The following is a 25,820-nucleotide window of genomic DNA, read 5'->3' as shown; positions in this document are numbered from 1 at the left end:
TGACCCAATTAATAGCCCTCTGTCCCGTGGGCCTCGGCAGGCCTTTGCCCCAGGGGTCCTTTAGCTCAGCAAAGCCTAACCCCCCCGTGAGGACAGAGGTCCCCCACTTCCTCAGGAGAAGGTGCGTTGGAAAGTAGGAGGCCGACTGGCTGCTGAGCTGTGGAAAATAATTAAACCAGGGGAGGAAAGAAAACCCACGTCCTTTAGAAATCAGGTTAGGTATGAATGTGCAGGGCGTGGCCTCCTGTATAATTCACCCTCCGCTGGCTCTGGGAGCTGCCGCTGGCTCTCCCCGGCTGGGCCAGCCCGTTGCGTCAGGCTCGGGCCTGCTGCCCCTCCTCTCTACTCCTCCTCCTCCTCCTCCTTCCCCACCTCCTCCCCCGCCTCCTCCACCTCCCTCTCCTCCTCCTGCACCTCCTCCCCCTGCTCCCTATAGGTGTGTCCCTGTGCTCTGGCTACCTGGCCCACTCCCCGAGGAGACGCCAGTCCGAGAGGTCACCCACTTGCGGCCCCAGCAAGTCCCAACACACACCCGCCGAGTGACCGGCCATGGAAGCCTCAGATGCCTCCAGAAGCAATGGGGCCAGCCCTGAAGCCCGGGATGCCCGCAGCCCCCCAGGCCCCAACGGCACCCTGGAGAATGGGGCCAAGGCCGAAGGCCAAGATGCCAAGACCACCAACGGGCATGGCGGGGAGGCGGCCGAGGGCAAGAGCCTGGGCGGCACCCCGAAATCAGGGGAGGGCAAGAGCTCCCTGTTTTCGGGGAACGAGTGGCGGCGGCCCATCATCCAGTTTGTGGAGTCCGTGGACGACAAGAGCTCCAGCTACTTCAGCATGGACTCTGGGGACGGCAAGAGGTCCCCCTACGCCGGGCTCCAGCTGGGGGCTGGCCGGAAGCCGCCCCTCTCCTTTGCCGAGAAGGGGGAGCTGCGCAAGTCCATCTTCTCGGAGCCCCGAAAGCCCACGGTGTCCATCGTGGAGCCCGGGGAGGCCCGGCGGAACAGCTACCCCCGGGCCGACGGCGGCCCCCTCCTGCGCTCCAAGTCGGGCTCTGAGGAGGTCCTGTGTGACTCCTGCATCGGCAACAAGCAGAAGGCCGTCAAGTCCTGCCTGGTGTGCCAGGCCTCCTTCTGCGAGCTGCACCTCAAGCCCCACCTGGAAGGTGCCGCCTTCCGCGACCACCAGCTGCTCGAGCCCATCCGGGACTTCGAGGCTCGCAAGTGTCCTGTGCATGGCAAGACCATGGAGCTCTTCTGCCAGACGGACCAGACTTGCATCTGTTACCTCTGCATGTTCCAGGAGCATAAGAATCACAGCACCGTGACCGTGGAAGAGGCCAAGGCAGAGAAGGAGGTAATGCACGGGGGCATCTGTGCTCCTGGGGGCTTTGGGCCTCGAGTCTCCGCTGTCCCTGGCTCCTTCTGAATCCATCTGTCGGCCCTCTGTGCGCACAGGCTGGGGGTCAGAGGCAGTTTCCCTAAACCTCAGGAAACAGGGGCATTGCCTACATGAGCAAATAGAAGCTTGGGAATGACTGGGGGCTTGACCAAGATCACAGGATAAGTTCAAGTCAGATCAGAGAATCCCCCCGGGCTCAACCCTGGGCTCTGGGCCTGGCAGCAGTGTTTCTTCTTGTTTATTTTTTTATTTTAGGGAGAGAGAATTTGTGCCACCTGAGCAGGACTGACTGCTGGGGCAGGGGTCATGGGCGAGGACAAGGGAATTTGGGGGCCACTTAAATACTCTTTTGTTCCCCAGGCTTTAGAGTCTGCATTTGTAGGGCAAGGGCTCCTTGCTGCTTATCCGTTCCCACTCTTCCCCCCACCCGCCCCGCCAGCCTCTCGACTTCCCCAAAGGCCTCCTCCGTCCCCTTCACTGGCTCTGTGTGCTTCATGTGTGTGGTCGCAGGGGCACAAGCCTATCAGTGGACCCTGCTTGGGGAGGGCTGCAGTTTGCGTGTGGGTGGGAAGGATGTGTGTGTGTGTGTGTGTGTGTGTGTGTGTTGCATGTGCGGGTGGCTGTTTGGTGCATATGTTTGTATATGGGGTACACAGTGCATTTGCATGACAGCTGTCTGTGTGATCATGCCTGGATCTCCTTGGGGAGGAGCAGAGACGTGGGGAGGCTTGTGAAAGGGCTGTACCGGGAGAGAGGGTGTTCTGGGCCAGAGGTTCAGCTGGGGTTGCTACCCTTTACCCCACAAATGCTGAGCCTGCTGTCCCGAAGCAGCCACACAGCTGGCGGTCGTGGGCGGCCCGCCTCTGGGGTGACCATTCTGGTGCTCAGTGCAGGAGACCTGGCCTTCCTCGTCAGCTTCTCTCTACCCCTTTGAATAGGGCAGCCCAGGATCCCTCCCCGTCCAGCCTTCCTGACCAAGAGCTGGCTGTTGACTGTCTTCCTGTACCCCTCGCCCACACCCCTGGGCAGAGAGATGGGTTACAAATGGAAAAAGACTCAAAGATCCTTGTCAGGGGTCTTGTTTGGCTCTGGAAGGTATTCCCGATTCCCTGGTGCCCCGACCCCAGCCTAGCTTTAAGCATCAGGCTGAGAGATGGTGACGGGGCCGGGCTATGGAACCCATCCTTCGGGAGCTTCCTTGGGAAACCGGAACAGAACAAGGGGGCAGTCATCTTCATCCGGTGTAACCCAAAAAGCTGCAGAGCCTCCGATTGGGTTCAGGGAGAGCCGACCGAGTTCCATGCCTGGTTTTTGCCTCTAGTTAGCCATCCAACCACGGACAAGTCCCTTATCTTCTCTCAGTCCTGGTTTCCCAATGTGTGAACCCAACGAGCTGGACTACATTGGTGGTCTTCAAGTTCCCCTGTGGAGTCCCAGGATTCTTGGGAATGTCAGGGATGAGGAGGGGAGCAGATTGGTGCTGAGTGGCTTCAGGTGCCCACTTCTCCTGCAAGCAATATACATGCTTATTTGTCTGTTTGTGTCTGGGAACCAGAGTATCACCTAACCAAAGCCCAGGTGCCTCTGGAGGAGGGAAGAGTCTTGGGCAGACCTGTATGGAGGCACCCGGAACTTGGAGTTCACCTTCTGGTGCTTGACGCTGCCGTAGGACTCTGAGACAGAGCCCTTGTCCTTGAGGGCTCACGATGTAGGTCAGGAGGCAGAGCTCAGAGGTTCAAACAAGCCTGGGGAGCATCCGCCCAGTTACACAGAAGCAGCTGTCGATCAACATCAAATCCTAGCGGGTGGCAAGGCAGGCTGGGTGGAGTCCTAGCAGTCTCCTGGGTCTCCTCCTTCACCTTGAAGACAGGGACAGAGGTCCTGGGAGAGGGAGGGACCTGTCCAAGCTTATGGAGGATGAGGAAGGAGTCCCCTAATTCTCTTCCAATATTTGAAAGTAACTGAGGGGAAGGGCACCGAGAAAATGGGATTCAGGATACGTGTGCTCTGTCGGGGATTTGAGGGAAAATGTCTGATCCACTGGAGTGACTTGAACAATGGGAGCTAGACAGCGTGTGCATGTGCGTGTGCGCCCCAGCGGTGGAAGGGTAGATGGGGAGTGGTGCAGGGCGGCCAGGAGACGGAGTTGGAGCACAGCTGTTTGTCCACGCTTGGCTCTGCTGGAATGTCGGCCATGGGGAACATTGGCACAGAGCAGGGTTAGTGGGTTGACTGATGGAAGGGAATAAGCGTGTCAATCCTGGCATCCTTTGGAGGCATCCCCTACAGACCCAAACATCAGCCCACACACAGGTTTTTGCAAGGAGCCCTGTCCAGAACCTGCTCAGCAGGTCAGATGGTGAAGGCCCTGGTGAGGTCATCCGGGACCAATCTCGAATGGTTGCATGAGGCTGCAGATGACAGTCAGGGCCTTGGGTGCTCATCTCCTGGGTTTTGGCTCTGCCTGTAGCCTCTGAGCGGGGGCTGTATTGGAGCAAAGGCCACTTGGCATGGAAGCGTGACTATCCTTCTCTGGTGGATCCAGGGTCAGAATGTTCCGGTTCCACTCCAAATGTTAGAAGGGGTCCCCTCGTTGTCCACTCCCCTGCCTCTGGACATTCCCCAGGCTGGATGTCTATATCCATCTCCATCCTTTTCTGTCTCTGGGCTCATCCCTCTGTCTATCCCAAGTCTTTCCTGCTACATTGAGTCAGGATGGATCCTGTCGGGGGCTGGAGGGGCTCTTGCTCTGGGACAGGGTGGGCGAGAGAAGAGGGGGTGACCTCCATGGAGGCTGACGGGGAAGCAGTTTATCTGGTAAGCTGTTCAGAGACAGGAGGCAGGGGAGGAAAGTGATAGGCAGGCAGCAGGAGACGCTCCAGTTTCTACAGAGCACCAACCGTTTACCTGCTACTCCTGACAACAGTGCCACAGCTGTGGGCTACCGTATCTATTTTAGAGAGGAGGACATAAGCCCTGAGACGTCAAGACACCTCTCCAGGATCCCAGCAGGGAGAGGCGAAGCTGGGATTCTGACTCTTCTTCTTTTTTAAAAAAAGTTCATTTATTTATTTGACAGAGATCACAAGTAGGCAGAGAGGCAGGCTGAGACAGAGAGGAGGAAGCAGGCTCCCCACCGAGCAGAGAACCCGATGCGGGACTCGATCCCAGGACCCTGAGATCATGACCTGAGGCAAAGGCAGAAGCTTTAACCCACTGAGCCACCCTGGTGCCCCAGATTCAGACTCTTCTGATGGCTGTTTCCTCTGCACCATTTTACACTTTGTTTTTACAGGACGGCAGGCTCCCCGGGGTGGGGGGGGCATGTGGTGGGCGGGGGAGGGGGGCATCCTCAGATTGGAATCACCTAGAGAATCAAGATGCAGCTGCCTAGGCCTTTCCCCGGGAGGTTCTCATTCAGGGGCTTGGGGCCTGGGATCTGTATTTTTAAGTCTCCCTTGCCGATGGTGATGAATAGCCAGGTTGGGAATCAGGCATCTTGTCCAACGTTGCCAGGAAGAAATCAAGGCCTGGTAAAGGTGGGGTGACTTTCTCAAGGGCCCACCACCGTCTGAGGAGAGCCTGGGTGCTAGTCTGTCTACCCGGTCTTGCCCGGTCCCTGTCCTGGCACCCGAGGAAGCAGAAGGGACTGTGAGCCCCCGTCACGCAGACTAGTACGGGGCTCTCTGACATCTGGGTGGAAATGGGGAAATCTCTCCAGCATTTCAGATTCTTATCCAGATAATTACCATTTGTCTGAGAGTACAAATTTGGCAATTAACTGCCTCATTTGGCAAATATCAGAGCCAAAGGCCCATGCGGTTAAATCAAGCCCGAGGAAGATCACGGCCTCATCCCCCCCTTCCCTGCAGGCCATGCAGGTGACCCCTGTCCGGGTAAGTGTTCAGGTGCATCTGCGGCCGAAGGCCCAATGGACTGGGTGCGACCCACCACTGTGCCCTTGGTCTGCTCTCAGGGAATCCTCCACTCCCCCAAGGCCGGAAGGATTTGCAGGCAGGATGGCCTTCCTGGTGCCCATCCCAGGCAGCAGAGCTAGAGGCAACCAGACGAGTGTGGGAGAAGGGAACAAAGGAAGCATTTAGGGACAGGCCTGGGCAGGGTGGAGGGAAGGAACCTGGAGTGGGAGGAAGAGAGAAGGGAGGTATGCACAGCGATGGAGGGGTGGGGAGCTGAGGCCCCATCAGATATCAGGGGCTTTCCTCAAAATTCCAAGGGAGGAGGGAGAGAGAAAGAGAGAGAGCTGGGACCTCAGGGGGCGAGAAAGAGTGTGTGTGTGGGGGGGAGAGGGGTGACGAGGAAAGAGACAGGATGGCCAAACTATGCCATCTGTGGGGTGGGGAGCCTAGGCAGGCTTCAGTTAGCAGAAGTGAAGGGGACGGACAACGTCCTGGAAGATTCAGAGACGAGCCCAGAGGTTAAGAGGCCACATGAGATCTGCGTCCAGTTGTGACATCTTGGCCTTAATGGCTTTCCAGCTGTGAAAGCTCAGGCAAAGTTCCTAATCTTTTTTAGGCCTTAGTTTCTACATCTATAAAATGGGGCAGCGGCACTTGCAGATGAAAGAAGAAAATGGCTGGCACATAGTAGGTGCTCAGTCATACAATTAGTGTTCTCCTCCTCCTGGTTTTGGGGGAGAACCCAGTATTTTGGGGGAGAATCCCAGTATCATAGGAACCCAGGCTTCCTATGTTATGTTTTTCCCACATCCCACCTTTTCCAGCTTCGCGCAGCCCTGTTAGCAGGGAAGAGCTGTTGGGAGCCACACAGATGCTAGATACAGCCCCAGGGGTCTCACCCTAAACCCTCCTCCGAAGAGGGGAGCCCTCATCCCAGAGGGGACAAGGGACTGTGGTAACCACACGGAGCTCCCACTCCAAGCCCTTCCCCAGAGCCCGCCTTCCTGCAAGTCTGGTCTTGCGAGGCCCCCTCCCAGCCTGTGTCCGAATTCCCCAGTGCCCGACTCTCTCCTCCACCCCGTCTTCCGCCCACTGCTGCAGACAGTGCGTCTCCGCTTTTGACCCTGCCCTCCAAGGATTCCAGATCAGCGGCCTCCCCTCCTCCCTCCCCGGTCACCAGCCAACACTCTGGCCCTCCTCGCCACACCTCAGCAAGCCCTGCTGCCTGCTTCCCTCCTTTTCTTCTGCAGCATGGACCACCCCCCAACACACACACCCACCCCAGGGTCTGACTTCCTGGGCCCTTGCCCTGGGCTCTTCCTTGTTCTAATCCCCTTCCTTTGTACTCCCTCTTGGCCTGCAAATCCGTGGGAGACGTCTCTCCTGCAGGCCCGACCCACCTCGTGTTCCCATGGCTCCTGGCAGGTGCCCCCAGCGCCTCTGCTCACTCCACATGACTCTGCTGGCCTTAACCTTCTCTGGTTGTACCTTTTCCCACTGGCAAGGTCAGCCGACCCTCATCCCCTCCCCTCCTTCTGCTCTGTTCTCCCCAGGGTCCTCCAGGCCTCAGTTCCCCACAATACAGGCCTCTGGGCCCACACTTCTCCCTGCATCCTGGCAGCGTACACAGTGTCCCCGGACGCCAATACCACGGCACCTGCCGCCCTCACTGCTGAGCACCTCCGAGGCTTCCCCTGATCCCGCCTGCCCACCCCTTGCTCCCTTGGGAGCATGCTGGCCACACGGCACCCTCTCTTCCAAGCCTGGTGGGAGGGAGAGCATCCCGCACAGCTCCTAGCCCACGGAAGGTCCCCCCCACACCATATGCTAGACTGCTGGCCGGGGCTCTCTCTGTGCTGGGTACTTTTGAGAGCTTCCTTTCCTGGCTCCCAGCTCATCCCATGGCCTCGGTGAGGGGTGGGGGGCAGTTCTCTTACTATGTCCATGAAAGATAGAGCCCCGAGGCCCAGAGAAGTCAAGTCACTTTGCAGAGACCACCTGCTTGGAAATGGTGGTAACTGCATTCAGTTGTTTGGACTCCCAGTCCCAAGCTCTGGGTGGGTTCCCTCTGGGATTCCCCCATGCTCATTCATGGGAGGGCTGTCCTCTCCCCCCTGGGTAGGCCCCAGGGAGTGGGGGTGAATGTACTTTTGTCCTCTGCTTTCCTCTCCATCAGGCCTTGTTCTGGGGGTGATGAGGTAGGGGCGAGAGACCCAGGGGCCAATGCCCCTACTCCAGCCAGGTCAGGAGGGGTCAGCTGCAGTGGGATGGCTTCCGACTGTCCCCTTGACCTGGGGCTTCCCTTAGGAGAGCTCCTGGGATGGGCAGGGTGCCTGGCACAGACCCATTATCCAGCTGTTTGCTTTTTCCTTATGGCTCAGATCCTTCCTGGCCACAGGATCTGCCACCCACTGTGTCTTGGGGTCTCTGTCCTCTGCTCTCCACCCTCCCAGCACTGTGTCTATCGGCACCTGACTTCTCCCCACCTTTTTTCCAGAAACCAGGCCAAATCCCATCCTTATCTCCTTTCACTGCTTTCCTCCTGACAGTCATTTTCCATCTCTGGTGATGGCATTTTCCCATGTTGCCAGATCTGCAGCCCATTGCTGGTGGGCCAGATGCTTCCTGAGAACCTGGAGTGTTCTTGCCAGGAGAGCCCAGGACTGTGGCAGAGAGGGGGTGCAGGGTGGGATCAGGGGCTTTCTGTCCGGGACCTCTACAATTCTTGGCCTGGGCCTTCCCTATCTTCTCCACCAGCTCCCTGATCCTCTGGGCACCCTTTCCAAGAAAGCCAGGGAAGCTCTCTCCACTCCCAGTCCACTTCCCTGGTGTCTGGGGAGGGACCCCAGTCAGCACCCCACCAGCCTGGTGGAGCCCTCCAGAGGTACGACCCGTCCGTACCCTGCGCAGGACTCCTTGCCAACAGAGCTCCCATTCCTAGTGGCTTGTGGCCTCCTCATCTTGACTTTCCTTGTGGGTTCCTCAAAGGGACAACTGGAGAATAGTGTGGAACTCTGCTCAAAACCCAGAGTAGTGGGGAGACTGTGAGCACCCTACGGCCTTATGGGGTGGAGATCACCCACCAGTCTTTCCAAGCTGGAAGGGGCTTTGAGATCCCTGGCAGGGGCCCCCGCAGAACACAAAGGTGGCTCTTGGCTTGCCTGAATCACCTTGGCCTTAGCTTCATGCCTCCCCTTTCTCTCTGTTGTAGCTGCGTTCCAGAGAAGGCATTTCTCCAACGGAAGGATAATATTATCCATATTTTCCATATCCATTAGAGCTCACTTCCCCATGAACCCCTCATCGGTCCTCTTTGCGTCCCCACCCCCAGACCCCAGCAGCCTGCTTCCTCCCCTGCGTGGAGATCCCTGGAATCTGTCTTCTCCCTTCTCCTTTCACTGCCTCGCTCACCACCAGCCCCTCTCCCCCAGGGCCCCTGAACAGAAGTCCCCATCTTGCCCAAACTGCGGACTGCACTTCCTTTCCCATAAACAGGTTTATAGCTGTGCCTGTCCAGACGGAGTCCCTGCTGGTTGCCGCCTGGGCTCCGGCTTGCAACACAGGCCCCACGTCATGGCATAGAAACGCTGCACACTGTCACTGCCATGGGACACTCCCTGGGCTGGGCTGGGCTGGGCTGAGCTGGGCTGGGTTCCCTTTCTCCCCGAAGCTTGAAGGAGGTAGGAGCTTCCTTCCCTCTCCCTAGTGGCCTCAGGTCCATTGAGAGGAGTGGGAACCCCCTAAATGAACTAACCGTCCTGCTCAGTATGCGTGGAGGGACCTGGCAGAAGGTTTAGTCTTTATAAAGACCTGGCTAGGATGGCCTAGCCCCGGAGGCCCGAGTTTACAGTGACACAGTGTTTGATCTGTTGCCAGATCCCTGGTGACAGGCGTGGGGCCTGGCCTATCCGAGGTCCCTGGGACTGTTTGCTGAAGACAGGCTGAAGGGCTAAGGAGTGAGCCCTCCCCAGGCTGGCTCCCTGCATGGGCCCACTCCCTGATTCTCTGTTGCTCTCCAACCTCTCCCTGGACTTCTCCAACCCTGCCTCCTTCCCTGCAGACAGAGCTATCACTACAAAAGGAACAGCTACAGCTCAAGATCATCGAGATCGAAGATGAAGCTGAGAAGTGGCAGAAGGAGAAGGACCGCATCAAGGTGAGCCGCCCCCGGGTCCTTGGCCTTGCTGTGTGCTCACCCCACCTATCCTACCTGGGAGGAGACAGGCATTCTCTCCTGCTCCAGGCCCCCCATTTATGCCCCACACTTACTTCTTCTGGGTTCTCCCACCCCTCTGGCATCCCCACCAATTCCCCTTCTAAGTCCAGGCCGGGCATTCATGTGTGATCTCGCCATCCGCTAAGGCTCCCTTCCAGCAAATAAAGACCCTAGATCGACCTGTCTTCCGGTGTGTCCTCCAGTGTGCTCCGTTGTCTACTCTGCCCAGCAGACCACCTAGCCACCAAGGGCGTGACACTGTCCTTTCGCTGGGGCCAAGATGGCTGCCTGTGTGTCTGCTGTGGTTTGAGTAATTGCAGACCACAATCTGAGATTGCTGACTCTTGACCTGGCTCCAACAACAGCCTATCCGTTCACTTTCTGAATGCTGTTTGGTGCTAGTGGAGGTTTACTGAGCACCACCTGACTCATGGGGGGTCTTCTGGGTCCATGGAGTCGCCTAAGGTTGGAATGATGGCCAAGTAAACCCACCCCTGGGAGGAGTCACAGATAAAGAAGAGTGGGCTGTGAATGAACCTGGCCATCTCTGTCCATAGATGGCATCCCTCAAAGATGCCTTTGAATGAGATCCTTAGTCAAACAGACTTTCTGGGTTGGGGCAGTGGAAATGCCCCAGCTCTGACTCTGGGCTGGGAATCTAAAGATACACCCAACTCAGGAGGTTTTTAAAATCCCAAAACCCTCCTTCCTCTCTCCTCTCACTCTGGACCCAGAGCTTCACCACCAGTGAGAAGGCTATCCTGGAGCAAAACTTCCAGGACCTTGTGCGGGACCTGGAGAAGCAAAAGGAGGAAGTGAGGGCCGCATTGGAGCAGCGGGAGCAGGATGCCGTGGGCCAGGTGAAGGTGATCGTGGATGCTCTGGACGAGAGGGCCAAGGTGCTGCATGAGGACAAGCAGACCAGGGAGCAGATGCAAACCATCAGTGACTCGGTGCTGTTTCTGCAGGTACAAAGCAACTCCTCCACCATTTGATCCCTCAGTCCTTAGCATTCACTGTCCCAGAACCTCCATCAATCCATCCATCTACCATTCATCCAACCATTATCCATCCATCTACCATCCATCCATCCATTATCCATCCATCTACCATGATCCATCCCTCCATCCATCCATCCATCTATCCATCCATCCATCCATTTATCCATCCATCCATCTTTCCAAGCTCCATTCCATCTGCCCATTTAATTTTTCCATCTAAGCCATTTCCATTCCTCCTCTAAAGAAGGCATACAAGTATGACCTTGTACCTGCTTCAGTTGATATGTACTAACAGTGCTCAGTAGGAAAGAGTTGTGGGATTGATTAGTGAGGTTTGCTTTGGGTATGAGGCATGGTGTGGAGGGGCTGTCTAGGCGTGATCCTTGACCTTATCTGTCTGTCTATTCATCCAGCTTCTAGAGTGTTTTGGGTACTGCTGCATGCCCCAGGACTCTGGTAGGTGCTGTGGAGAATAGAGAAGTAGAAGACATGGTTTTTGCCCCCAAGGAGCTGCAATCCGGCTGGGAAGATAAGACATGTACAATTAGCGAGCAATATAGAAGAGTATGTAATTAAATGATAAAGCATGTGGTTCCAGAGATAAGTGCCCATGGAAGCTCTGGGAAGGGCAAGTGTGCTGGAGTAATCGAACACAGCTGTGTGGAAGAGGTGGAATTTGAACTGGGTCTTGAAGGCCCATAAAGGTTTCAGAAAGAGGAGGGACTCTCCAGGTGAGGGGGGAGGGGAGGTGAGAGGCAGGCTTTAAGTGTGGTATGTAAAGGTGGACATAGCACCGTGACTGACCCCAAACGTTCTAGAAATACCTTGCATCTCCTTAGAGCTTTCACTCCCCAAGACGTCCCAGCTTGTGTCGCTCTCAGAAACCCCTGTAAAATAGAACAACGTGTCCAGTTGAAGAGGTAGGAACCATGGAGTCACATATATGACTACTAACACCATCAGGGATGTTAGCATCTAGTGGAGTTTAGCATCTAGCCGAACCCTTTCATTTTACAGAAGGAGAAACATAAGAGGACAAGTGGGGCTAGTTGGTAGCCCAGCTGTGTCTAGAACCACAAGGCTCCCAGTGTTGACCCTTCCAGCTGGACGAAGAGCTCCCTGCAGAGAGTGTCCCCTCGGCTACTAAAGACCTAGGAAGTTAATGGCTTCTTTCCTTCCTTGGTAGGAATTTGGTGCATTGATGAGCAATTACTCCCTCCCCCCACCTCTGCCCACCTACCATGTTCTGCTGGAGGGGGAGGGCCTGGGACAGTCACTTGGCAACTTCAAGGATGACCTGCTCAACGTGTGCATGCGCCATGTTGAGAAGATGTGCAAGGCAGACCTGAGCCGTAACTTCATCGAGAGGAACCACATGGAGAACGGTAGGTCTCTTCTGTGGGCAGGTCCCACAACCATGGGCACCTGGTGCTTTCCAAGTGCCGATCCCTGAAGCCTGGGGCCAACCCCTCATTGTTCCAAACCACCTGTCCTACCCAAGGTGTTGGGACTAGGATTCAGGGATTGTAATCCTCCACTGAACTGGCTGCCAAGGTTATGCTGTGTTACATGGGCTCCCAAGGGCAGTGAGCATCTGGGCACTGGCTGCACAAAGGCCTCCTCTCTGTGGGTCATCCCTCAAACTCGGGATTAATTTCATTCCCAGCTACATTTGATTATGGGCCCAACCCAGCAGCTGTGGGGAGGCTGCCACTTGTAAGGGCCAGGTGCTAACCTGGTGATTTTGTGGACTCCCGTAGAACTGCATCGTGCTGGGAGGGAGACCTTGCCTGTCACCATGGCCCCACTGAGTGGTGTTGAGCCCAGAGGCCGGGCTGGGCACAATGGGACCCATGTGTCTCAGTGACTCACCGGCTTCCCTGATGTCAGCTTCTGAGTCACGCTGTCCCCCACTGAGGCCAACTGAATCACCTCACCGAAAGCCTCCTCATCTGAAAGACTAATCCATTAAGTCTCTTCTCACCAGCCCAGCCCAGTCCCTTCAGGGCCCTAAGTGGGAGCACTTTCCCCCAAGGTCCCCACTTGGTGATCCAGGCCCAACACGGGGCACTAAGGACACCTCCGGCTCCAAACATCCTAAGGAGGCAGACCCTGTCTTTTGTCTCTAAGCAGAGAAGGTGATTCTCTGGGGATGAGAAGGGGGTAATAGTGTGCCGATGTGCTGGGCTTTAGGGGGGACCTCTATATATCTCGGTGATGGTGACATCACCCAGTGTCCCTGTGAAAGGTTAGGGACATTCAGTGACACCTGAGGATCCATGAGCCACTGCAGCAAGACAGTCGTTTGCTTCCAGTGGCCTTCAGGTCCTGAAATCCCCCTTCAGATGACAATGGTGATGACATTAGCAGTGGTGGCTGACAGTGACTGAGGACTCCCAGTGTGCTGGCTTTGTGCGAGCTCTTTGCTGGCCGTGGCTTACTTTCCCCGCAGGATGCACTGCATTTCATAGATGAGAAGGCCGAGGCTCAGAGAAGTAGCTTTTCAAAGGGCACACAGCTGAGCGGGGGACGTGGTTAGGATTCACGCTCTGATACTCAGCCTCCCAGGTCTTCCCGGCGGAGAAGTTGCTGAGGCTGGCAGCCGGGCCGAGCGGTTGGGAGTGTGATGATCACGGTCCCTGGGGTACAAACCCAGGGGTGGGGCCCCTCTGCTGAGGTCGGGGCAGACAGATGAGGATGGCTGTGGTTGGGCCAGGCTGGCCCATGAGCCTCGCCGCCCACCGGGTCATTTCTAGGTAATGATTGTGTTGACCATGACCTCTGAGCAAGTGTGGCCCCGTGCCCTGTGCCAGGTGTGCAGGGAGGCGCTGCCAGGAGCAGGATGGGTGCTGTGATGTCAGCAGTCTTGCACCTGTGCCTGGGGCCCTGGGCCTCCGTGTTGGTTTGCTGGTTGTTGCTGTGTTGTTGTTGGGAGTGTGTCTGGCTATGGGCAGGGTTGGGGAGAATGGGAGGCCAGTGAGTCAGACCTCCTCTCCTCCTGGATGACCGCCTACCCGTCAGACCAGGAACTTAGTCCTACCCCCAAAGGCCCAGGGACTGACCATCATCCTGAGCTTGGGGAGTAGTCGGGACAGGGAGCACTGGGTCGGGGAAGGAGCGGGCAGCACCCGGGAGAACACGTGTTTGTGGTGGAGTGCACTACTGTATGTCAAGCCCCTACTGGGTACAGGTGATGAAGACCTGAGCCACTCATCCCTTCTCTTGCCCAGGGGACAGAGAGGGAAGGGCAGAGGGAATGTAGGAGGAGGAGAAATCACAAGAGGAAGGAATTGGGGGCAGCTGGGGGAAGGCAAGTGTGGCACCACCGATTTGTCTGGGTTTGGGGGTATACTGGTGGCTGGGGTGGGGTGGGGAGTCAGCGCCCGCCCCACGCAGCTCACTCCCCTCTACGTGCCTCTGCTCAGCCGGCTGGATCCCTGGCCCTGGAGGCCGACACTAGAACCTCGTTCCATCCCCTTGGGCTGCCGACATGGCTGGGACAAAGTGAGGAAGTAGGAATGAGGGCTCACACCCCAGTTCTGCCCTTACTGGCCATGTGACATGGGGCTTCACCTACCTTGTGAGCCTCAGTTTCCTGGTCTGTCCTGTGGGGATCTCCATTCCAGCCCAGGGGTTGCGTACACAGCAAAAAGGAAAGGGATGTCAGTAGTACCTTGTCAACTGCAAAGTGCTGTGCCTCTGGTCTTACTCACAAGGGTCAGTCCAGGGAAGGAGCTGGCTCCCTGCCAACGGTCTCTCACCTCCCAGCGGCTCAGGAGCAGAGGGAATGCTGGGCAGGGCATGGCCTTCCCTGGGCTCGGAGAACCTCGCCTCTGCCTGGGACAGAGGGGCTGTGGGCTGACTCAGCAGAAACCAGGGCTGCCCCCAGGGCCCCCCTTCTCCTCTCCCCCTGCCCCTCTGATGGCCGGCCTCTGTCCCTCCCAGGAGCTGACCATCGCTACATGAGCAGCTACACTAGCAGCTACGGCAATGAGTGGAGCGCGCCCGACACCATGAAGAGATACTCCATGTACCTCACGCCCAAGAGTAAGAGCGAGCGCCCCATCCCTCGGGGCCACCGACTTCAGGACTCGGCTGGGTTCCGCCTTGCCAGAGTGACCGTCACTGGGTTTGCCCGGGGAAGTCCGGGCGCACACCTGCTGTCCCTCTGGACCCAAGAACAGTGCCCCATTCCTCCCTCAGGTGCATCCGGGTTGGAGATAAACTACAGGCACCTCCTGACTCCCCCCCTCCCCAGTCCCTGACTCCAGTCCCAATAAGTCCTGTGCTTCCCTTTCCTTTCAGTGGGTCTCCAGGCTGCTGTTTTCACCAGCAATGATCCTCAGGGCCTGAGCCTGAGCTGTGTTCTGCTTCCACTTGCCTTGTTGTAGTCCTGGGGGAGGGCCAGCCCTCCAGAGCCGTTCTGGCCCTCTAGGGTGGGGAGACGGACGGCTGGTCTCCCTTTCCTCCCCGCTCCCTCCTGGCACGGCGCCTGGCCCTTGGCCTTCCTCTCTGGGCCCTGGACCGTCCCAGCTTGTGTCAGCCGAGATGGAGGTAGAGACCAGAGCCTGCCTGTTTTTGCCCTGGGGGAAGCCTGTTGCGTTCTTTTGCACCAGCAACAAACCGCAACAACGCCCGTTACATAAGGGTGGGCGTGCCAGGCGTGTCAGCCCTGGGAGAGAGGGGGTGCATTCCTGGGGGCGTGCCTACACGTGGGGGTGGTCTTCAGAAGAGTGGGGGCTGTGGGGAAAAGGGAGAAAGGGACAGAGAGATGTGGGGAAGGAGCTGGGGACCAGGGAGCCCCCAGGCCTGAGCGCTGATTGACATAGCTACACACACACACACACACACACACACACACACCCAAGGGAAGGGCGTAGGGGCTTTAGAGATGAGCTCAGCAGAGGAATCCCTGAGCTCCACCCAATGTGAAAACAACACCTGGGCCCTGACAGAGGCCTGGAGAAGCGCCTGGGCACCCGAGTCCCCCCTGCCCCACATTCCTGGTGTGGGTCAGGCCACCAGCTGGCCCCTTCTCCTCTCACGGCGCTGTCCTTGGGGCCCCGTCCTTGAGCAGGCGAGTAGCACTAACCAGCCTCCCCAGTGAGGACCCTGATGTGCACTGGTCCCCTCAGCTGGGCCCTGCTCGGCTCTCTCAGCTCCCTTGGGGAGTGAGAGGGGCGTGGGTCCCACCCCCCGCAGGTCTTGGGGAGGGGAGCAGAGCAGCAGTGGGGTTAGAGGGAAGAGTACAGACCTGCCAGGATGTTGCCCTCCAGCCAGGACCTGGGGACTTTGGGCAGGTCACTGTCCCCTCAGTACCCCAGTCTGGGAGGAGAGAGATTCAGCTCAGTTGCTAGGAAGGCTTTCAGCTTATCACGGAGTCAGGCAGTGACATTTGTAGGTGGAAGAAACAGGTTCATCTGGTGTCCCTGCCCTTGCACTGAGGACAGGAGGAAGGAGGAAATCTGCCCTCTGGGAGCTCCCAGGCTTGGGGTAGAGGCAAGGGAAGGGCCAGGAAGAGTCAGAAAGGGGATCAGGAGACAAGGCCATCCAAGGGTTCCTGGCATGAGTCTGGTGGCTCTGGGGCAATGGGCTGGTGCAGTGACCTTTCCCAGCGGAGGCTGGTTTCCAAGCCCCTGAAGGAGGGGTTAGCGTGCTCCGTAAAGAAGCAGACCAGAGCTGGGAGCGGGGTGCCTGTTAGGTGGGAGGGAAGGAGCTGATGGAAGGACCCAGACACATGTGGAAAGCATGTCTTCTTCTTCTGTAAAGTGGGGGTATGGACCCCACTCCACCAGCCTCTCAAGATGGTTCTGAGAATCCGAATTTGGAGGCTCCTGAGCACTGTGAGGTCTTATCCCTGGTGGCGGAAGCACCCGGGAGATACTTGTGGCCCCTGGCTCCGCATCATAGGCGAGCCGGCACCTGTACCCCCCAACAGCTGCCACCATCCTCCTTCGTCCCAGGGACACCACCTCGCAGCCTCTGGGCTCTCCATCATGCAGGGCCAGGCTCGGGAGGGCGGTGTGGGCTTCTCAGGCCTTGGTGATCCTTAGGGCCGCCCACATAGGGAAACCATGCACCCTGAGTCTCTGCAGAAGCTTCCAGATTTACACCTAATGCTCCTGTGTACTTACTAACAGTCTTTCACCTTTAAGTGTCCTGATTTGGAGCGCAAATCTAGACCCAGATGAGCTGTCTTAGTGGTGGGACCCGGGTCCCAGGACAGGCAGTGGGCGCCATCTGGGGACAAGGAGTCCCGCGTAACCCCCTTAAGTCAGAAGCTGTGGGCCTGCCTTGAAGCAGACCCAGCTCTCCACAGTGGGGACCCCTCCTCATCTCCTTCCTAGGTGGGGCCAGGACATCGTACCAACCGGGGTCCCCCAGCCGCCTCTCCAAGGAGACCAACCAGAAGAATTTCAACAATCTGTATGGCACCAAAGGTGAGAGAGTGACTCAGCATGGGGCTGGGAGGTAGGCTGGGGCGGGGGGGCAGGCTCCCCTGTGGAAGGTGGATGTGGGGCACTGGGATGGGCTTAGGGGTCCAGAGACAGGCGGGGAGGAGTCCTACTGAGCTCAAAGTGTGTGTGTGTGTGTGTGTTAGAGTGTGTGATGTCCCTAGTTAGGGTGCGGAGAAGCAGCCTGGAAATCCCTGAGGGTGAGTCTGGGAAACCGGGAGTGGGGCTTCGGTGTGGAAGCTTCCCTTAGTATGTGTTGCAACACAAGGACCCACAGAGGACCAGGGCCCTATACCGAAGGGTGCACGCATGCATTGAGAAATCACTTTTAAAACAGACTAGTGTAGCTGTAAATGGGACGGATGGCAGGACAGGAAGTGGGGCTGTCCCTGGAGATCCGGGATGGGATGTAGTGATGCTGGGTGAGGGACATGCCCTTAAGGCCTAGAAAAGGTGAAAGGGGGGATGCCTGACTTCCTCGGGGAGAGAGGCCAAGCAAGCACAGACACCCCTCCGTCCCGCGCACCGAGGGCACCCTTGTGCCGAGTGTATGCCCATGCACTCGAAGACCCAGGTTTTTGGAGGCTCTGGGGTGCCAGCCAGCTGTGGGCAGGGAGGGCTCTCCTGGGGCAGCTCTACCAGACATGGTCCTGGGATGACTGAGGAGGGGTTGGGGGGCCTCTTCAGTGAGGGCACGGGCTCTGAGAGATCTGGGTGGATGAGCTCACTCCGGAGGTCCCCGTGGCAGGGGTTCACAGTGGGGCGGGCAGAGCACCCCAGCTCCCTCTGACCACTGAGCCCCAGTGTCAGGCTCCCGCCCTCCTGCAGATGGCCGTGGGAGAGGACCATCAACCAGGACTGGGCCCTCAGCCATGGAGTGAGCTGACTGGGGAGAGCCCCAGGGCTCAGGGCTGCTGAGAGGGCAGCCCAGGGCAGGGGTGTCGTCCGTGGGGGGCTCTGAAGCCCCCAGACTCGAGTGTCCTCGTGGGGCTCCTGCTGTTCCTCCTGCACCCGCCCCTCTGCCTCTCTCCTCTAGACTGCAGGGACGTCCTCCCAAAGTGACCCTCGTCAGCCTCTTCTGCTTCGCAAGCAGAGTTTCAGGACTTGAACCAGATGCCTCTGTGCCCAAGTTTTAGCGTGTGTTTCTATTTATTTGTTTACTTGTTCTTGCGCTCACCCAGCAACCGTGCAATGGAATCTTCTAGGGACCAGGCTCCTCGCCGGGCGCTGGATATGTGATGCTGGGCCAGAGAGCCGTGTCCCCTGCCCCCAATTAAACTTGCCCTTATAACCCAGGGGGACAACAGGGGAGCAGGGTGACGTGAGGCCTGGGGCTGAGGCACACACAGACTTGGGGGAGATGACAGGGAAACCGACGCCAGAAGGCCCAACACGTTTGTCAAGGACGGGAGCCATTCGGGGAGCTGTGTGTGCCCCAGGCAAGAGAGGGCCTGGTGTGTGGCGAGCTCAGAGGGCACAGGGTGGGCTGTCGCGGCGGAGCTGGGGGAGGTGAGGCCAGAAAGTGGAGGTAGGGAGGGGGGCCGTGTGTCGGTTAGGGACTCGGAGCCTGAGTCTGAGGATGGTGGGCCTTGAGGTACGGCAGGGACGAGCGGACACTGTGATTTAGGACAACTCTGATGGCAGGAAGGATCAGCAGGAAGTGTGCTGGGGGTGCTGGGGGGACTCAGGTCTCCTGCTGTGCCCCGCCAGGTAACTACACCTCCCGGGTCTGGGAATACTCCTCCACCATCCAGAACTCAGATGATGGGCCCGCAGTCCAAGGCAGCTCCTCCTTCTCCCTGAAAGGTGAGTTCTCCCCACCTTGCCCTGCCTTTCCTGTGTCTCTCCAAGCTCTGTGCTGGCCTCCGCCCCCTCCCTCACCAGCTGCCCTCCCTGGAAGGGACAGACCCTGGCCCGAGAGGTCTCAGCTGTCGGGGAAGGCTGGGCTTGGGGCTGGTTTCAGCGAACACTGGGCCCTAACCGTGATCCGCGTGGTCAGGGAGGTGGGGACGACACCTTCTGGAGACCCCTTCCCGACACTCCCATCCTGTTCCATCGGGCCTAACTTCTGAGTCCTCCTCCTGCAGAAAGCTTAACTGCTCAGCCTGCACCGGCTGGCCTCTGTCGGCTCTAGAAGGCTGTGACCGCGTACCAGCGGCCAACATCCTGAGTCCTGTCAGGCCCTTTCTCAGAGAGGCAGGACTAGACCATGTCTAAAGTGTCCCGAGTCCGACTGCGCTCCCCAGACCAGGCGGAGTGGGCCAGGCCCCTCCTGTCTCTTCTGAAGGGCCCTCGGGACAGCTCTGTGGGCTGTGGTTTAAGTCATTCTGTCTTCTGGTGCCCGAGCCATTTGGCCTTGAAGCGAGGGTACAGGGGCTGGCCGGGGTCAGGGAGAGGGAGGAGAGAGGGCCGGGCAGGCAGGCCCCCAAGCAGTGGCCTTGGAAGGCGACTTATCATTCAGCTGTCCCTTCCAGGCTAGAATCCCACCCTATCCCCAGGGCAGGGACTCTTGGAAGGACCAGCTCACCTTGCTCACCTTAAAAGGTGAATATGACTGGAGGGTCCCCGCCTATAAGATCCCGGGGGATGTCCTCTCCCCAAGCTAGGCCTGGCAAGCTCTGGCTACCAGCGGTCCCTCCCTGCACTCTGGTCAAGCCTAGATCAGAGGCTATGGGTCAGGGAAGACGGTCATCCCCCAGTGTGATGTGGAGCTTCCACATTCCCCTGTATCTCCCCACAGGCTTGTACCAACCCACCCCCTGCCCTGGTGAAGGCCTTGACCTAGGAGAGCCCCTCCTCAAATACTCTGAGCCCCTGAGGACTAGCCCAGGGACAGTGTGGTCACCTTCACACAGATAAGCTCATTACATCAGCTGGGACTGGCCTTGGATGGTGGGGTGCTCTGGGCAGGGGCTTGCCTGTGTGTAAGCAGAAGCCCCGCCCATGAGGATGGCCCCCCACCAGCTCCTACCCAGCAACCCTAGCAACCCTAGAGGGAGGCAGAGCGCATGCTCAGGGTGGCCTGGCTGGGCTCCCAGCATAGCAGGCCCCAGGGCGAGGTGTGACTCCCGCTGGCCCCTCCCAGACCAGGGTGTGCTGCTAATGCCTCTCTCTCTCCCAGCAGGCTCTGGGAAAGCCCCCTATCAGTTCACCACCTTGGGACAGGCCACCACAGAGTTTTCCAAACCACTGGACGGCAGTGGGCGATTTAAAAACAATCCTGGTACCGGCCTGTGTTCCCTCCCCTTCTCTCTCCCACAGCAGGGCAGGTGGGACACCCTCTGGGGCTCTCTGCCACTTCTAGGGCATCCTGGCCCTCCTCCCCAGAGTTGCTGGAAGAGGGATGCCTCCCCCCTCCCCTGGCACCATCCCTAGCTCCCCCTGCCCTCGGACTTCTGCCTGCCGCATGAGGCTGGTCTTCGGGACCACATCCCCGTCCCCATCCCTCCTCACCTCTCTCGCAGCTGGCATGGGTTTTTCTTTCTGGGAACTGAGATTTGAGATCTGAATTCCCCCCTCTCTCCATCTCCCACTCAGGACCCATGGAACCCTCTCTTGCCAAGGCGCCCCCACCCCCACCCCCGGATGCAGGGAGAGACCTGAGTCTCGGCTCTGTCTCCATCTTCTTGCTAAATGCAGATGGAGGGAAGGGCCAGCCAGGCTGGTTCATCCTCCCTCAGAGCAGCCAGAACGGGGTTCCGGGCTGCCCCAGAGGAGGGCAGACCCTGTTTATTTCTGAGCTTCTCCTGTTGGGGTCCTAATCTGCTCCTTCCCAGGCCCCAAGGCCTGTCCCTGCAGGCTGATGACTGAGCCAGAGGGTGCTGTCCGCGGTTCCGTGGGCTGGAGTTCATAACAGATCCCGCTGGGCTGAAGGGGAGCACGGTGGGCAGGAGGACCAGGCCCGGACAGGGCCCACGTGCTCCGGGCCCCATGGGCTTGCTGTCTGAACTGTGGACCTTAGCCACATGGCAAATGACGGCCTGGCCCTGGCCCCAGCCTCCTGCTCCTGGAACAGGCGAGAGGCCCGGGACCTGGACAGGACCAGGAGGGTGGGTTTCGGTACCCCGTCAAACCTGGGTTCACATCCTGACTGCTGCTTCCTGGTGGTGCAGCTCAGGGCAAACTGCTTGCAGGGTGAGGGTTAATGAGGAGACCTGTGGGAAGGGGGGACACTGGCCATCCAGCACGGGCCCTCGGAAAGGGCGCCTCCTGGTGGATACCTTAGCCGGTTGTGCTCATGGGAAAAAGTCAGTGGTGTGAACCTTCAGGGCGGGTGGGGGGAAATCCTTGTGAAGTAGTGTGATTCTGATCTAGATTTGGGGGCCACAGTCCAGGACCACCTGGCCCAGCCCACCTGGCCTCTTCCTCCTCCCTCTGTTTGCCTGGGTGCCTCCCCCCTTTGGCCAGCCTCCCCAGGATTTTCCGTGGTGCCCCCCCCCCCCAGCTGCTGCAGGCCTCTTCAGGGGTTGCTGCACTTGGTAGTGGGCTGGCTGGAGCTTGGAGATGGTACCCCTGCTGTTGTGGCCCCGGAGGCCCTGATGGCCAACCTCAGCTCCCTCCGACCAGCGCCTCCTGTCTCTGCAGGCTATCCTTCCCTCATCAGGAGCCAGAGCCCCAAGGCCCAGCCCCAGACTTGGAAATCTGGCAAGCAGACTTTGCTGGTGAGTGATGGGCTGCCAGGACAGCCTGTCTGGCGATAGGCATCTCCAGAATGGGCATGGAACAGGGCTCCCCAGGAGCAACTGGTCATCAGTCACCCAGGGGAGCTGATGGGGGGATGTGACCTCTCTGGGCCATGGGACGGAGGGAGGGGGCAGCAGTGGCCTGAATTCCCGCATCCTGCATTCAGCAAAGGGTAGCAGAGACCCAGGGCTAACAGTCAGTGGATCTGGGTAAGCATGCACTTTCTGGGCCTCAGTTTTCTAATCTGTAAAGTGGGCATCCCTGATTCTTTCATTTGGCAAATTGTTGCCGGGTGTCTATACTTGCTGAATGAGGACTGTGTCCCCATCAGCTCCGGGTGTGTGAAATTCTCCGTCCTGGGGATGGACGTCCTAGTGATGGATCCCACCTTCCTGGGGCCATTCCCTAGCTCTGACAACACAGAGGCCACTGGGGCGATAACATGGTGAGGCAGAGGCGGTAAAGTCAGGAGCAGAGATATTTCAGGGTTCAGTGGCTAACGCATCTGAACCAGGAATTGAAGAACCACACTAGAGCTGAGGGAGTCAGACAGCTGCCCTGGGATATGGGTGACAGCAGGGGCTTGGCTGGGGACAGGGGCAGGAGTCCCCAGCTCCCTCCTGTCTTTGCATTTGGAGGTCATATCGTGGGGAGGTGATTTGCTCCAGGCCCCGGCGACTGGGGCTGGATTAATTGGAGAAAATCTTTAATTTGCTGGTGATGGGAGCTAAGTGATCGTGTGTGTAATTTGTACCTGGGCCCAGGGGCATCGCAACAGCAGGACTGCAGAAAGCAGATATGGGGAGAAAAAAAAGGGGTTTTGTTCCTGGACTCGGGCCTTGCCCTCCCTACCACACACACTTCTACTCCCAGGGCCTGGGTCCCAGCAGAGAAAGCTCATTACCATCTTGAGACGCTTGCTTGGCAGGGCAGGGTTCTGGCTAGAACAGAGGCAGGTGCTAGCATGTGAGGGAGGCTGTCCTGGGAGTCAGAATGGCTGGGATGTGGCCCTCGCCTTCCTACCCACTTGCTGTGTGACCTCCCGTGAGCCGTTCTTCCTCTGCTGCCATTCTCGCAACTGTAACAGGAGTTGGGAGCCTCTGACGTGCTGTGACCCTGAGCCAGGAGGGGGACAAGGGCAGGCTGGGGAGACAGGGAGAGCACCCTTCCCAGATGCCCTGGAATTCTGTTTCTGCCCACCTGTCACTTCTGGGCTCTTCATGGGACAGCACCATTCACTGACCTGTGATTTGCTTTATTGACCCAGTCTTCCAGAAAGAAAGGCGTGAGCCATTTCTAGGGTTCTTATTGACTACTCTGGGGTCCAGACCCGTTCTGCCACTGAGTAACTCTGCAGCTTTGGCTGTGGCCTTCTCCTGCCTGGGTGCCTCTGTATCTTGCAGTCACTTCTTAAGGGAACCAAGCAAGGTCCGAGTTAAGGACTCAGCCGCTGCATCCCGCAGCCCCCCAGGCCCTGCTCTGGGCCGGATACGGCTAAGGAGCTGCTAGGTGACCACATCTCTGGGCAGACAAGGTTGAGGGCAGGGGCGACCTCGCCAGTGTCTCCCACAGAGGCATTAGTGGACCCAGCTCAGGCACAAAGCCACTTCCAGAGCCCCGCGGAGGGCTGAGCGCTCTCATGTAGACTAAGCAGCAGCTAATCTGGCCTTCTTGTTGCTGGAGGCTGATCTCTTAGGCTTGGGGAGCTGATGGGAGCAGAGCAGAGCTGGGGGGAAGGTGCTTCTGCCTCTGTACTGAGGTTGCTCCCTGAAGGATGGGCCTTGGGGAGGCCAAGGATGAAGGATGGAGTTGGGGAGCCCACCTCTGTGTTGGGCTGGGTAGTTTTTTGCCTTCTGTGTACCCTCTCTGTCAGGGGAATCATGCAGAGAGACCAGAAGCAAATGCTGTGGCCCTTGGGATTCAAGGAGTGATTTGGAGATGTGGGTAGGGTTGTTGGAGGAGCGGGGATGCGGGGGATTCTCAGGAGCCAGATGATGGGGGCTCGAATCCCAGCTCCACTACTCAATAGCTGGGTGGCCTTAGGGAAGTGGCTTAGCCTCTCTGTGCCTCGATTTGTCCATCTATGAAATGGGTATGATGATAGTAACCCACTTAATTGGGTGGCTGTAAAAACTCCATGAGTCCTTCCATACAAAGCATTTGTAACACAGGGTGCAGCTCTGGAGAGGAGAAAAATGTATGAGACCAGGAGCTAGGGTGGTGCTGGGGTGGGGACGGCTCCTAGGCCACAGAGAGAAAGTCTGATGAGGCGCTGAGGTTCGTGCTCACCAGCGGAATGGCGGCAGTAAACTCTGAATAAGCTGTGAACCTGGAGACTGATAGCGTTGAGTAGATAGAGCCTGCGGTTTGGGCCACGGGCCCCATAACCTGCTAGGGAGTTCAGAGGACTGCTGCTTCCCTGGGTGGAGGTGAGGCCCGGGCAGGTCTGGTTGGTTGGCTCCACTGCCATCCGCCCTCCCTAACCACTCTTGTTTCCCTCCCACAACCGACAGTCTCACTACCGGCCGTTCTATGTCAACAAAGGCAACGGGATGGGGTCCAACGAGGCCCCGTGAGTTCCAGACGGGCAGCACCGAGACCCTGGCACCCCTGCCCTCCCCGGCTGACCCTGCTGCTCTCGCTACTGTGCTCATCAGGGTGGAAGGGAGCCGCCCCCCTCTGCTCCCTGCCTTCAACCGGGCCCCCTCCAGGCTCCTCTCCAGCTTTGGGACTTCTAATGGCCACCATCTTTCCTGTGCTCAGAGGCCAGCCATCACATGGGTGGGAGATAGGTGGGCTCCTCTCCCATAACCCACCGCCCTCTCTTGGGTGGGGTTGTTGGGGCCCACATGGGGGCAGCCTGCCTTTCCCGCCCATCCCCTTGCCATCTTGAGGCCTCTTGGCCATTTCTCTCCAAGCCTCCTTCCCCAGGATGTGGTCTGTAGATGTCTGCCCCTCTCCCACCCGCGTGGGCCCACCTTCTCCTTCCCAGCAGCCGGGCCCCAGCAGACCACTGACCCTAAGTACCCAGCCCGGCTGAGCCCGCAGCCTGAGGCCACCGTGGAGGGGAACCTCTCAGCATCTCGGCATCATCCCGACCGTGTCGGGTGTCACCATAACCATATGGAGTCCGAGGTCCTGGGGATGGGCTCTCCTGGCTGCAAGGATGGTCTTAGCCAAGCCAGGTCCCTCTTCTACCTGCTGGGATAAGCAATTCCCTCAACATGATAGGATCCATCCATGAAAATAGTTCCTGGCCCAACTGCCCAAGGGACATGTCATTTCCCCCATGGAGTCCTGGGCCATCCCATTATTCTGTGTCCTCTCTGGCGACGGCAAGTGAGCAGGCCAGAGACATTGGGTCTCGGCTGGTCACTTGCAATTTCCATGTAACTGCTGCTGTTACTTCTAAGGGTGGCTGACCCACCCCCAGCCCCCCTCAGCCACTGCCCCCATCCGTCTCCATCCTCCCTCTGACTACCTTCCATGTGGCACACCATCATGGGGCTCAGGGCCTAGAGACGGACCAAAGCAGGACCAGCAAGGTGGGGCCCTTCCTCTTCTCACCATCCCTCCCAAGGGTCCTGGAGACAAGGGGGGCGGGGCCAGCTGGCCAGGGGCAGGGAGGGGGACACTTAGCTTGGGCTTTCCCCTCCTGAATAAACCATTGATCACTGACTTCTTTTGTATTGAACAAACATGTCCCCAGCGGGACTGCCCGTAGCCCTTCTGAACACTTTCCCAACACTGATTAGTGTGGGGTCACCTCTCCTCTTTCCTCCAGAAGATGTGGCTCCTTCAAGTCTCCCTGTCACCCCATCAAAGCCCCTGGGGGGATCCAGTACAGGAGACTGGATCTTTGTTAGGTGGACATCAGCTGACAGGGAACAGAAGGGAGGATGGGGGCACCCTGGGGTGCATTGACTACCCTGAGGGCTGTGTGTGCTCAGAATGCCCCATCCCCCATCCCCAGCAGAGAGCAGGATGCCAGGAGTGGCTGTACACAGGCTGAAGTGGAGACTGACCAGGGGCTCCTCCGTGGTGGGGAGAGTTTCCTGGGTTGGGGGACCCCACACCCAAGACCTGGCAGGAGAATCAACAGGCTCCTGAGGGCAGCACCCTCCTGGGCTTGGGGCATGCAAGAAGGAGA

The 25,820-nt window shown here is 58.3% G+C and overlaps 1 protein-coding gene across 3 annotated transcripts; it reads left to right on the top strand.

Annotated features, from left to right (window-relative positions):
- The first annotated feature begins 410 nt into the window (after positions 1-410).
- TRIM29 (tripartite motif containing 29) lies at positions 411-25,348 on the top strand. Of its 3 annotated transcripts, none has more exons than XM_044258048.1 (10): positions 411-1,353; positions 9,376-9,471; positions 10,266-10,499; positions 11,719-11,917; positions 14,478-14,579; positions 16,880-16,972; positions 18,698-18,793; positions 20,112-20,210; positions 21,572-21,648; positions 24,184-25,348. In XM_044258048.1, the coding sequence occupies exons 1-10, from the start codon at positions 550-552 to the stop codon at positions 24,244-24,246; spliced, it is 1,863 nt and encodes a 620-aa protein (XP_044113983.1). In that variant the 5' UTR covers positions 411-549; the 3' UTR covers positions 24,247-25,348. The 3 variants fall into 3 exon arrangements, with proteins under 3 accessions (XP_044113983.1, XP_044113981.1, XP_044113984.1); XM_044258046.1 differs by having other exon boundaries at positions 20,109-20,210; XM_044258049.1 differs by lacking the exon at positions 20,112-20,210 and having other exon boundaries at positions 414-1,353.
- Positions 25,349-25,820: the final 472 nt, after the last annotated feature.

This window comes from Neovison vison, chromosome 7 (genome assembly GCF_020171115.1).
Source record: "Neovison vison isolate M4711 chromosome 7, ASM_NN_V1, whole genome shotgun sequence".
NCBI classification, from domain to species: domain Eukaryota; kingdom Metazoa; phylum Chordata; class Mammalia; order Carnivora; family Mustelidae; genus Neogale; species Neogale vison.
Note: the sequence above shows the minus strand (reverse complement) of the source record. Positions and strands in the feature narration are given on the sequence as shown.

Coding starts and splice junctions, on each gene's coding strand:
- TRIM29 (XM_044258046.1), top strand. CDS start 550: ATGGAAGCCTCAGATGCCTCCAGAAGCAATGGGGCCAGCCCTGAAGCC. Junction 9,472..10,265: donor AGGAGAAGGACCGCATCAAG/GTGAGCCGCCCC, acceptor CTCTGGACCCAG/AGCTTCACCACCAGTGAGAA. Junction 14,580..16,879: donor CATGTACCTCACGCCCAAGA/GTAAGAGCGAGC, acceptor TCTCCTTCCTAG/GTGGGGCCAGGACATCGTAC.